The sequence below is a fragment of the Diadema antillarum genome, unplaced genomic scaffold, assembly GCF_040938485.1.
Source record: "Diadema antillarum isolate AM-2024a unplaced genomic scaffold, OU_Dant_1.0 seq00000364_RagTag, whole genome shotgun sequence".
Classification (NCBI taxonomy): domain Eukaryota; kingdom Metazoa; phylum Echinodermata; class Echinoidea; order Diadematoida; family Diadematidae; genus Diadema; species Diadema antillarum.
This window is the reverse complement of record NW_027271365.1, coordinates 75,450-88,510: the sequence shown is the minus strand read 5'-3', so window position 1 is coordinate 88,510 and position 13,061 is coordinate 75,450. Positions and strand designations below refer to the sequence as shown.

The window sequence follows — 13,061 nt, the reverse complement described above, 5'->3', positions numbered from 1 at the left end:
CGTCAGTCAACACCGGCTATAAATCTTAATGTGACCTCATTATGGAACTGGACATGTGACAGTAATATCATTGAGTGCGACTCCAGGAAAGCGTAGCTACTCATGTTCAATGTCTGCGAATTATTCATCAAATTAAATTTTTCTAGAAATATATAATTCCTCCATGACTGATCAAGTATGTATGCTTGTTCCACAAAGATATTTCGTTTGAAGAAAGAAACCAGCTTGACTCTTGCACACACTCTTCCTGTGTACAACCAAAAGAGTTATGTGACGCACGAAATATAGCAACAGGATTATCTAGCTATATCGAGGTTTGGTATACCACATTGATGATCTGTTTATGTCGCAGTTGAGACTATTGCTAGAATAGGATTAGTGTTAGATCAAAATATGACTCATATTAACGAGAGCTTTTGAATAACATGAAAAGCCAGACTTGAGATTGTTCTTTCAGAAATAAAACAGACTTTTATATATTCAAGTGTCCCCGGACTTCTATCTATAATGTAATTTGTGCGATTTTGGTCTGCTAAAAAGTTTATATTAATCACACTACCAACTGGTTCTGTCCTTTTTCGACCAGTGTCTCTCGGTTTACGTGCATTGTGTGTTTTCTCTCTCCCTCTCGTTGTCACATACGCACATGGGGCGCACACACACACACACACACACACCTATGTGTCCCTTTGAGCTAATAATTTTAACATTATTTTTCACCCATAACTCACCGAGGTACATAGATCTTTTTTCCTGCTCGTGTCTCTGAAATTTCGCATTATCTCTTATTCTCATTTTATATCTCCTGTCGTCCATCTCTCTCTCTCTCTCTCTCTCTCTCTCTCTCTCTCTTTTACGTATTGCATACATGAAATAATGGCCCGGAGGAAATACACAACGCTATATTAACATCTCGCAGCAGTTTATTTGAAGTGTTAAAAATGCAGACGGGGTAAAATTGCATATCATTTGTAAGATACCAATAAATAGGCATTTTGATTGCAAGAATGGTAGGAAAGACAAGGATATCGCGACGAATCTTCAGCAAAAGACAAAATCTAGAATTAAAATCTGGATGATCATCATTTAGTGAGACATACACGATCAGTGGATACAGTTAAAGATTTGGAAGGATAATGGATCATCGTGTCACAGTAAGTTTATTACGGAAAGAATGACGCGATGAAACCTTAATACAGTTTGATATCACAAGAAAGATACAGGATCAGGTGGTTAACGCCTCCAAGGCAACACTCTAGACAAGTACCTACTGCCTTAATGGCTACACCGAGATATCTTTTTCAATACTGATTTGGTGATATGATGTAACGACATACTATTCTGCCGCCGCAACTACAGGATTAAAAACACACAAATTCAATAAATCGAAAAATATGCTTGTTGCTAGCATTCAATTTATTCAGCAAACGCACTGTTATTAAAATGTATAAAAAGTTCATTCTGGAATCTTGAATAAATGCAAAACCATGGTGTCGGGTGTCATGATTATATACACATAAGGTGGAAAAATATATATGATACGAAAATACACACAGTGTCGCTATTGTTTCTATACATTACCACAAAGTCTTAAAAAATTCTTTAAAACATTTAAAAGAAGGCTTATAACCTTTTGGATCTCGGATAATTCTTTTTTTCCTTTTCATGGTAAGAACGTACTTTGCAGAACTTTGTGTGGGATATACAAAAACATACAGTGACGTCAACTATTTAGAGAAAAGGATTTTTTGCCGAAGCTGATGGCGCCCTCGCAGAGGAGTCTCTCACACAAGTTACGCGTCCGGCTGAGGGGCAATACTTTGTTCGTAGCGCGTCCATTTGTCCTGCCCAACTCTGCAAGGGAAAGAAAACCAAGCGCATAGAAAACAATACATAAGTATATTAACTAAAGAGTGCAATTTCGAAGTGAACGTATTCGCAGCTAATCCTCATCCTTTTTTCACCACGGGAAGCACTTTATCATTATTATGTTACATTAGCAAACACGTATAACCGTATCCTGAAACATGAACAAAAGGTGTGGGGTTCTAGAAGACGGGGATCCAGAGTTTTGATTACAGGTTGTTTTATTCTTTGACCCACGACGAATGGCAAGAGTTGTATTATAAAACCTCCCCCTACCCCAAGGAAAAAAAAGAAGAGACATAACAGAGGGGAGACTCTACTATGTCGAAGGCAAAAGTCATCGGTAAGCGTATTACGTGGTAAGAGCCCGCGAACATTGCAGCAGACACATTACGTTAACTCAATGGAGGCACGGGCATTGCACACACTTCAGGTATGTGAAATATGAAGTCAGTGCTGTACTAGCTGTCTTCAACAGGGTAGAAAAATTCAAACTCCTATGTGCCAACAAGAAAGAATGGTTCTGAACAGGCCTGAAGTAAACAAATCACCCGTCGTTCTTCTTCATAAACATTTCTGCTAAATATGTTCAGTACGCTTTAAAAATTTTGGTCTTATTGGTCCAGCAGAGTTGCACAGTGGAATGGTTTAGGTTTGATGTTATTTCATGATAGCAATAAGCATGCTTTTCCAAGACTTTGGGTCGGCACTTCTATAAAACTACATTACCTATCCATGAGCGCAACACAATTTGGTGGCGCAACATCATAACAGGAACCACTCCCTTCACCAATATCCTGATCGGTACACGGCGTGTCTGACTTACAGGTTGGACTTCTTGATCTCTTGGCAGGTTTCCACCATGTTGGTGTTGATCCAGGTGGTGTAGAGGACTTCCTCGCCGTCACACAGATGACATTGACCGGTCCAACTGGTGGTTGACTGGCCGTTTTCGCGGACCACGGTGAAGCCGAACGATGGGAAGTCGTAGTTGTTGCTGGCGTAGCCGACGACGACGGTGGGGACTGCAGTCGATAAATCGAGAGAGTGAAAATTATCACTCGGATGGCACATGATCAAACTGTCAGTGTTACAATTACCCCAGTGACTTGCTATACCCATGATATTTCGCGACGGAAGGAAACACTTTGCTCCAATGCCGACACTTTACATGGACTCGATGGATACGCGTAGGTTTATGCAATTCCTGAAATTTTGCTCAAGTCTACTAAAAAGAGCACATCTAAAGAGTTAACCTCCGCCAAGTTAAATGGGAGGGATTTTTCTTATCAATACCACTAATTCCATCGTTTGCAAAGGGGTAAGGTTTGTTTTCCTGGTACAAAATACTAGTAGTGTAACTCACGAGTGTCAAAATGTATGGTCTGAGAGTAATGAAAGGAGCTCATACGAGTAGTCGTTTATTAACACAATTTGGCAGGATTTCAATATGATATCAAGAGATACATAATACCTATGACATACACGATTACGGAGGAAATACACAAAAAACATTGACAGGATTGTCAATGATAAAACACCGTATGTTGAAGGTGGCCAAACTGATGCGTGATTCCAGCGAGTTACCTGAATATCCGAGAGAGACCTCGTCCGCGGTCATGTAGTCGCCGAGCATCATACCCGTGGACGTCTTCGTGATCGTAATCTGGTCGTTGCACTCGTTGTACCACACTCCTTCCAGATCACAGAATCCAACTGAAGGGGACATTCAAAATATGACGATAGATGTACTTCCGTGAAGAATCAAACAATCACGTAAACAAAAGACGCAACGATGAAATTAAATACCAAACTGTAAAAGAAAAAATTCTTAACATAACTGAAGGATGCAAAAATTAATACTTCCGGTTAGCTAAGATTTACTGGACGATTTATCTATCAAGTTGCACTCATAAGTGCGAGCGTGAGTGGATGTGTGATGTAAGCAGGTGTTGCATTGCAGTCGGAGAGTAATGGGAGAACAAACTTTCCTAGCGGATTCACTTACCTTCCTCGCAGTTGACGCCGATGTATCCAAGGCGACACTGGCAGGTGTAACCCGCTACTCCATCGATACATGTGGCTCCGTTCTGGCATGGAAGGCTTGCACACTCATTGATGTCTGTCGACAATTGAAAGGAAAATAGTGACGTTAAAATACTTTGTTCCTCACTTGCGATTAGAAACATCCCCCCTAAAAAAAAAAAAAAGGGGGGGGGAATTACCAGACAATGAGAGTAAGCTCAATGTTGTCTGAGCATCTTCCCACAAACTGATATTTTCAGGAGACCGCAAACAGGTATGCGTACAAAATCGTGTCAATGTTCGACTTTTGGCTTCGTGTACATTCTGAACATTTTCATATCAAACGTGCAAACTTCTGTCATTTTTCGTCATATTCATAATTCATCACGTAAACTAAACTATACGATAATAAATTCCTGTATTTATAGCCTACCTCCTGTGGTAATGAGGACTTTGCGCATGAAGAATCGTTACTCGACTGTGAACCTTCTCAGCCGAATCTTTGACGTCTTATCCCCCTCCCCCCCCCCCCCGTGTTATCTAACATCACTACCATCATTCCCACGATCACTTGCCAAGATCATCACTAGTTGCAATGTCGTACATTTTACTCGCAAACAAAATTTAGAGTGCATACCAATTTCGCAGTTCCTGCCGGCGTAGCCTGGAGGACACTCGCACACGTAGTCGGCGCCAACATTGATGCAAGTAGCTCCATTTTCACACGGCATGCTCTGGCAGGCATCGAGAGCTGAAAAAAAAAAATAGGATTGAATAGATTACGATTGACCGTCATCATTCAAGGGTGTCTTACGGCATATGCCGTGCCTAAAGTAAAAATTTACCTGCAATTATATCTTTGAAATTTAGCTCGGCATGAATTCAAAAGGATGAAAAACTCAGTCTTATGTAGAAATGCCAAGAAAGGAGTTCCATTTATTTTTCATGTATAAAAGGGAGAAAAAACCCCACATTCGTTTGAAAAACCACAATGTGGCAGAAGTCTCTTAAAACCTCCCTCCCCAGAAAAGGACCAGATAGTGTTTATTTATTGTTACATAGCTCACATCACAATTATCAAGACATATTAAAAAATGTAGGAACTGGCATCATGAGATGTGAGGGGATATTCAGTGTTTTACCATTTTGGCGGAGAGAATTCTTTCACGTCTGTTATTTTTCCTTTGAATACCGACATCGTTCTCGCTTTTCTCTTATATGTATAGCTTAATTACACCCCGCATTCATGGGTAGAATATTTAAAAAAACGAGCACTTTTTTTTTCAAAACACTCTCACGATTTTTCTCCCAAGCCCATTGATGATACTTACAAATCTCGCAGTGGGTTCCAGTGTAGTCCGAGGGACACATGCAAACGTATCCGTTAACACCATCGACACACACGCCTCCATTCAGACATGGGTTGCTTGCACATTCATCAATGTCTGTTTGAAACAGAATAAAGAAAAAATATCAATAAAATTCGCGTCTCCACAAAATCCTTCATAGGATAGATCGCAAATATCAAAAGGTTAGATAAAAGTTCCTAGAAAGGATTAGAATTCATCTTCCACTATTTGGAATTTACTTGCAGCACGGGGAAAGGGTCTACAAAGAAACTTGCCGGTCTGACCTGACGCGATTTGCCATGAGAGTGAGGTTTTTTTTTTTTCAAGGGGGGGGGGGGGGTCTGAGGGGGTGATATTTTGAAATTCGTCATTCAGGGAAACTAATCATAGCGATATTTAACACATCTTATGCATGATAAAATGTGCCCATTTCAGAGCAGAAATTAAATTTCTGAAGCCATATGAGATATGAGGGGCCATGCCATGAGGCACCAGAGCCATTATATTTGTTGGTTTTTTTTTTCGGTGGGGAATGAGGACAAAACTAACAAAGGGAAGCTTATCAAACACCAAGGTACCAGTATGCGATGATCCTCTAAGACATCAAAGCTTTTACCACGTTGTCTCACTTATCGCACATTCCGTCATTACGGTTGTGCATGAACCTACAGTTTCAGTTTGTCCCATTTAGTCGATGCATGCTGAGCAATAACGAAGCAGGAAATCATTGCGACTGTGACTTACTGATCTCGCAGTTGCTCCCGGTGAATCCAGGCACACAGTCACAGGTGTATCCATTAACACCGTCTGTACACACTCCGCCATTTTGACAAGGATCGCTGGCACACTCGTCAATATCTGAGAAAAAAGAAGACATATTATACACCTTGTTAGGTTTCGTCCGTATGTACGTACATTCTGAATTTTCCACGCGTAATAGCGACGAGGGTTTAGTGCTGTGAAAATATCTTACATTATGCGACGTTGACAAGTAAACAGAATGTAATGGGATTAGAGGCGGTCATTGATATACTTGCATACAATATTTGATATAAACAGATTGATAGCCAAACATTGAGAATTGAAAGAAAGTGCCTATATACTTGCGGCATGTTGTTGGAAGAAGTCAAAATAGGTGTTGGGAAATAAGTGGTGAGTAGGAATGTAACTCACAAAACGTCGCAAAACACAAAACAAACATTTCACCAAAAATTATACAATTACTTTCGACAAGGACATGAAAGAAAATGTATCCCTTCGCTCTTTCAACAGGCGGAGCAGATGCCATTTTCATTCCACGAAGTGAGACAGTAAAACTCACAATGAAATGCACCGTCTCTTTATTTTTATTTATACCACGTTGGGTTGTTACATAAATAATCCCAGAGAAATATATAAATCCACGAATATGTCTGCCTTAACTATTGTTACTTGTTTTAATTTGGTTACATCCTAAACTTGCACATAAACATAAACACAATGAGATCACATCATGCATTGCTTAATTCGGGTTAGTGATCCGCGTATCCCACGATGAGACTCTCAGATTAAGCAATAGGTCAGAAAACGTGTCTAAAAATATGTGGTCAGTGCGTCATAACATATCAAAATGTGGCGTGTTCTGTTAAGTGGTCAACACAAGTATTACTGAAATTCATGGCAAAACAAATAGCACAAGTGTTACCAATCGTATTCATTCCAGCCATCTTATCTTCACCGACACACAACATACGCAATCACATTGCCACAAACACATGGGCACAGAAGCAGACACACCACATTGAAACTGCAATTCGCAATCAGCAGCAAGTCCAGATATTCTGTGATTATCAACAGAGAACTTAACACATTTTTAAAAATATATATCATCTTTTGGAGGAAAAAAAGGACGATAACAAACATACATTGTTGTTTCTACATTTTCAAGACACTCAAACTCCAAATAGCTAGTTCCGGATATTATCTTAACACGCCCCGCCCTGGTTTTGCTCCAGTGTGGGTCATCATATACATTACTTGTTTCACAGTTAACACCGGTGTATCCAGGAGCGCACGTGCAGGTGTAACCGTTGACCAGATCGGTGCAGACACCTCCATTTCGACACGGGTTGGAGGCACATTCGTCGATTTCTACAAGTAACGTGAAATTGGATAAAAATAAATTATGTGTTAGAGAAAATGCAGAGAATCGACATTGTTTTGACATGGTTTGAAATGTCAAGACAAATTAGTCACTGTATATACATGTATGTTTTACCTCTGTTCAGAATAGAGGACAAACTGCCTAGAATTTGTGTAATTGATCCCACAAATGGAACTTTAAGGCAATGGATCAGGATTTGCACAAACCTGTTTCGCAGTTGGTCCCTGTGTAGCCAGGTGCGCAGGTGCAGACGTATCCATTGATACCGTCTGAGCAGACGCCGCCGTTTTGACAAGGATCGGACGAGCACTCATCAATATCTAGCGGGAAACAAAGACATACATGCTGAAAATATTAACCACACAATGCGAAATAATTCAAGCCATTTGATTTACTTAAGCTTTGTAAAAGTAGTCACCAGTTTAGTTCATTAAATATATTGTTGGTTTCTTGTACTTTGTTCTAATTGTTTGAGCACTATTTTGAGCAGGCGCTAAGTACATGTATTGCTTATGTTATAACATATGTATGATGAGCACAAATCACGAACTTCTTTTCTTTGTCTTATTTTATGGACAAGACGTTGTCGATCCACGGCATGTGTTAAAAGTCATTTTCTACCTTCTTTCCTGTTTTGCTGACAAGTACTTGTAAGAAGACGATGTCTAAAAAGCCTTGCACATGGATATAAACAGATACTTAGAACTACTGGATCATTATGGAACTCACTGGAAACCATAATTGGAAACCATAATTGAAGCAAACCTTTATCTGTTTGTTTTGTTTTGTTTTCTTTTTTTTTAGTTGCAGTGTTTCACGAACTGATACGACGAGGTTGCGTATCAAAGCAAACGGCATTTAAGTAGGTCATTGTCTACTGAGTGATGGCGATATAGAAAATGTGCACTCTGATATTTTCTCTTACTGATCTCGCAGTTGGTGCCAGTGTAGCCGGGAGCGCAGACACATTCGTAACGGTTGACTCTGTCGAGGCACACGCCGCCATTCAGACAAGGGCTACTGTCGCATTCATTGATATCTGCACGAAGTGGACGAAATATCACAGAATGTTTTGAATTTTAATAAACTGATTGGTAGCCTATGGCCAATAACAACGTGTAAGCGCGAAAGGCTTGAAATAGAGATTATAAAAGATATAACTCCTCATATTATATCTTTTAGCTGAACTCAGAAGCGAGTAAGCAACTTTCGTGGCAGGTGGAACTCTTAAGACTGAAGCGTACAGTGTATTTGTAACAAGTGGTAAAATACGCTATTATTAGACATGTTAGACAGTTTTGAGAGGTCTCAATTAAATGAAAAATAAAAGCATCGCGATATTCAATTTTTGGTCAAAAAAAGGAATAATCGCCAGTGTGCCCTTTATAATGGATACCATCTCATTGGTAGTACAATATGTAATTTGAGGAATGAAAGAAGATTATAAATCAATCATCAAATAAACTGGGTTTGTTAATTCCTCGCTCTTGGAAAAGGTACCTGTTTCACACAACGTTCCGGTGAATCCTGGCAAGCAGAAGCAGACGAATCCATTCACTTGGTCGACACACTGGCCACCGTTACGGCAAGGCGAGCTGGCACACTCATCGATGTCTATGACAAAATGAATCACCAATAAAGATTAGACATGTCATTTCAGTCATACTACAAGATGAGTACGGTGACACAATGTCACATTTAGAAGTGAAGATCAATAAACTTATCCGTCACTCAACTACACCTGACTAGTAACTAGATTTCATAAACAACTTCAAAATTCTACTGGATGATTAGTAAAATAAAAGAAAAATCAGCATGCGTATTTCAATATATCAAAGTAATATCAGGTTAAAAAAAGAAAGAAAGCATTTCTTACTAATTTCGCAGTTTGATCCTGTGTATCCAGGGGCACATGTGCAGACGTATCCATTCACAACATCAGTACAAGTTCCGCCATTTTCGCAGGGCATTGAGGCGCATTCGTCGCGGTCTGTGAACAAAAATCGATGCTTCGTTTTTCATTGTACATTTATGACTGGGTGTTCCAAACAAAAGTAATTGCCAAAGTAACTACATCCAATGAAGGGATAGAATGTACTAGTACTCTAAAAGGTAGATCTCCGTTTAGGGTAGACGACATTTGTGATGTCATATTGATATCAATTGTCGGCATACTGGTTATCTTGGAAAACCTTAGATAAGGTTAGCATGTATTTGTATCTGGTCCGATTTGCCTTCGAATAAAATATTGCATATCAATGGGCATCCAGGTATCACATGCGCACTACATAATCATCTTATTGCCTCCAGGCTCAGTCAGCTGATCTATATTACATACATCTGGCTGAAAATTAAACGTACAACCAAATGAAACTGAGATATGCTTTCGGGGGGGGGGGGGGTGCGTCTGTAGCACTTACTTTTTCTTCTTTCAATTAGATAATGTCCACAGATTTCCCAATTGACACGAGAGAAAAATATACTCTAGGGCTTTTTCCTACCCGTTTCGCAGTTTATGCCAAAGTAACCGGGAGCACAAGTGCAGAAGTATCCGTTGACTTGATCGGTGCAGGTACCTCCATTTTGACAAGGCATCGAGGCACATTCGTCAATATCTGATAGAAAGAAAGATTAGTAATGCCAACGTAAACACAAGTAAACGAGTTTCCCATCGGTTCACTAATTGTGTACAACAGCAAAAGATCGCAAGGCAAATTCAAAACAATATTTCATGGCGGTAAACAAAGCCCGCATAATACAACTCAGAAGCCCGATTAACTCACCTATTTCGCAGTGTGTTCCGGTGAAACCAGCTGCACAAGTACACACGTATCCATTGACTTGGTCGGTACATGTGCCTCCGTTTTGGCAAGGGTTCGACGCGCACTCATCAGTGTCTGGGCACATGTGAAAAATACAATCAGAAGAGTGTCATCAAACTGAATCACGAAGTTACCACTTCAACTTTAACACTAACAATTCGCGATTTAATTGCTAAAACTTTCCGTTCAGAAAAAGAAAATTCCAATTTGTTACGAGCAATAGACACCATCGCCATTCCACGACATTTCATTGTTTAAAACTAGATGCCTTATGGAGCTGTTGAATATACAAGTGGTCTTTTAAGGTAATCAGCAAAACCTGTCAAAAAGAAACTTGGGTGTAAAAAAGGCAATGAAATGCTGCGTATAAGCACCAATGCTCACCTGTTTCACAGTGGGTGCCTTCATATCCTGGTGCGCAGGTACAGAAGTAACCGTTCACCTGGTCTGTGCAAGTGCCTCCATTAAGACAGGGGTTGCTGGCGCATTCGTCGGTATCTACGTGTTGGATGCGAGAAATGGCAACTATGCTACGAAATCGGCACTACATTTCATTCAGATTGGGCGAGATAAGAACGGAGGAACGGTTAGGTATTAGAATTCCGTGTAAATATATTCGGGTGACGTTATTAATTCAAGTGATGATCGAGTGAGTGAGAGGATGTAATGAACAGAGAAAGGCTGAAAAAGTGAAAATACAGATTAGAAAGAGCAGCAGCTTGCAGGAGCTTTCTCTCCAATCTCCTGCATATTCTTGCAGCGGATAGACGTTTGAGGTTGTGAACAGTTTAGGACATGCCATTGCAATTTCATGGTTCCACACATTCAGCACAAAGTCTCGACAATCATTCAAAAAGAACAGGTGGAGTGAAGACGTGAAAATAGTGACATTGGTTAGTTTTTTAACTAGAATACTATGTTTAAAGTAAATCATCACTTGCCGACAAGATTGGCGCACACGTAACACGCACAAACACACGCACACACACAGACAGACACAGACACACTTACACTCAACCACAATACACAGAGCTTCATTATACACAAATGGTTTCAAACACATTGCATGAATGCAGTTATGACATTACTGCAAACACTCTTGACCGGTTTCCTTAGATAGGACGTATATTGATGACGAAATGCTTAAATGCTTCGTGATGTTCATGAGGAATAATTTTAATTAGAAATCAATATCTTGACAATTTCCACAGACTTTGGGTTTAATGGGCATAATTGATATCCACACAAATCATGTGGTGCTTATTTTCATAATTTTACGACACTGGACAACTAATTCACTCTGTCTGAAGATTTGAACACGAAAGACTATAATATAGAGGAGACTGCAAGAAACAGGGCTAAATGATTCAGAATGGATGGGTAAGAAATAATTATAGCTGGCGGTCGTGAAGAGGTGGGACCACATGCACCATCAGGGTATTAGTATCTGGATGGGAGTATCTGGGTTGGAGTCAATTCAAAGCAAAACGGTCACAGCGGAAATCATGCTTGCAAAGCTGTCAAGTCATAGAAATAATAAAAAAAAAATCAAATACAACGCATCATCCATGCTGGATGCTTTTTACTCTTCAGTCATTAAGGGGAAAAGGCACAAGATGACTCGGGAAAAAAATCCACATTACAGAAGCAAGTGACAAGGACTTTCTTTGTTGCAAGTTGATAACCCGCGTTTTCCGGTCTATTTAGTCTACCAATGTCAAGTTGAAAAGAAATAGAAATATCTTTTTCTTGGACTAACGGGTCGTGATGAAAATCTCCGGGCTTTGTTGTTCTGATTTTTCGTTTATTCACAAGAACAACAATGCCCATCACACGCTGTTCGTATACTCTTTCTGCACCACATGGCGATTGCGAGTGTGAAAGCAAAGGGTCACGTGAATTACACAAAGTAAATGGAATCATCGCTCCTCTGTGGAATAACTTATTGCTATTCTCACTCAGTTTGATTGCTCAGCAACTCACCGACTTCACAGCGGGCACCCTCATACCCAGGAGGGCACGTGCAGATAAAGCGATCAGCCTGGTCGATGCATGTGCCACCATTCAGACACGGATCTGATCTACATTGATCAACATCTGAAACATAGGAAATCGATCCTGCCGTTAGGAATCGTTCGGGTTATCCAACAAAGGTAACCCTACGCAACTAGATGGTTGTTGCATGATGGAAATGGGAAAATGCAAAAAGAATAAGAACAAGAAAAACAGCACATATGGGAAGATGGAACAAAGTTTCCGCAGCTAGAAGAGGGCTATATGTAACTATAAATGTGATGGTTTGTGTACTAAGATGTATTACAATTGCCGTCACCGGATTCCGTTCTAATGGTCGAATCGATATCTAATGATCTAGATGGTAATGATGCTTACTAACGGAATGTCGCCTGTGCTACGTGGATGTTGTCAAAACATATACGCATAACACCCATTCACAATCAAGATCTACAGTATCTTTTGTTTTACCTGTCGTCTGCAGGTGAGGCCAACAACTGTGTAACCATTCCGCGGTCGTTCTTTATGGCGCGTTATTTTCAGACACATTCAACCTTCAGTATTCTGCATGGAAATTAATTACCTATTCTTAAATTTTATGTAGCCATTTTCTGTTGATTTTTGTGTAGACTTTACAATTGTAGAAGATCCGAATCATTCTACTCAAGATTTTTCTTCTATTTTAGTGAATATACTGATATGATTTCATAGAAAATGATAGATAATTTTGACTCATAACTCGGTTAGTTAGAATCCTCACCTTTCGCCCGGGTTGTCTCCAAGGCGGGGTCAGTCCGTGTAAGCTGTAACATACCGCCACCATTATGCCAGGATGGCAGCATG

General features: G+C 40.0%; 1 protein-coding gene across 1 annotated transcript in view; it reads right to left on the bottom strand.

Moving 5' to 3' along the window:
- Positions 1-1,793: 1,793 nt before the first annotated feature.
- The window catches only part of LOC139731151 (uncharacterized), a 31,355-nt gene continuing 20,087 nt past the window's right edge, over positions 1,794-13,061 (bottom strand). Inside the window, exons 13-28 of the mRNA XM_071642032.1 lie at positions 12,189-12,302; positions 10,590-10,703; positions 10,167-10,280; positions 9,885-9,998; positions 9,260-9,373; positions 8,884-8,997; positions 8,309-8,422; positions 7,590-7,703; positions 7,257-7,370; positions 5,985-6,098; positions 5,223-5,336; positions 4,529-4,642; positions 3,875-3,988; positions 3,454-3,582; positions 2,693-2,891; positions 1,794-1,854 (exon numbers count right to left, since the gene is read on the bottom strand). Of these exons, the coding sequence (XP_071498133.1) occupies positions 1,794-1,854; positions 2,693-2,891; positions 3,454-3,582; positions 3,875-3,988; positions 4,529-4,642; positions 5,223-5,336; positions 5,985-6,098; positions 7,257-7,370; positions 7,590-7,703; positions 8,309-8,422; positions 8,884-8,997; positions 9,260-9,373; positions 9,885-9,998; positions 10,167-10,280; positions 10,590-10,703; positions 12,189-12,302 (1,871 nt within the window). The remainder of the gene's footprint in view (positions 1,855-2,692; positions 2,892-3,453; positions 3,583-3,874; positions 3,989-4,528; positions 4,643-5,222; positions 5,337-5,984; positions 6,099-7,256; positions 7,371-7,589; positions 7,704-8,308; positions 8,423-8,883; positions 8,998-9,259; positions 9,374-9,884; positions 9,999-10,166; positions 10,281-10,589; positions 10,704-12,188; positions 12,303-13,061) is intronic.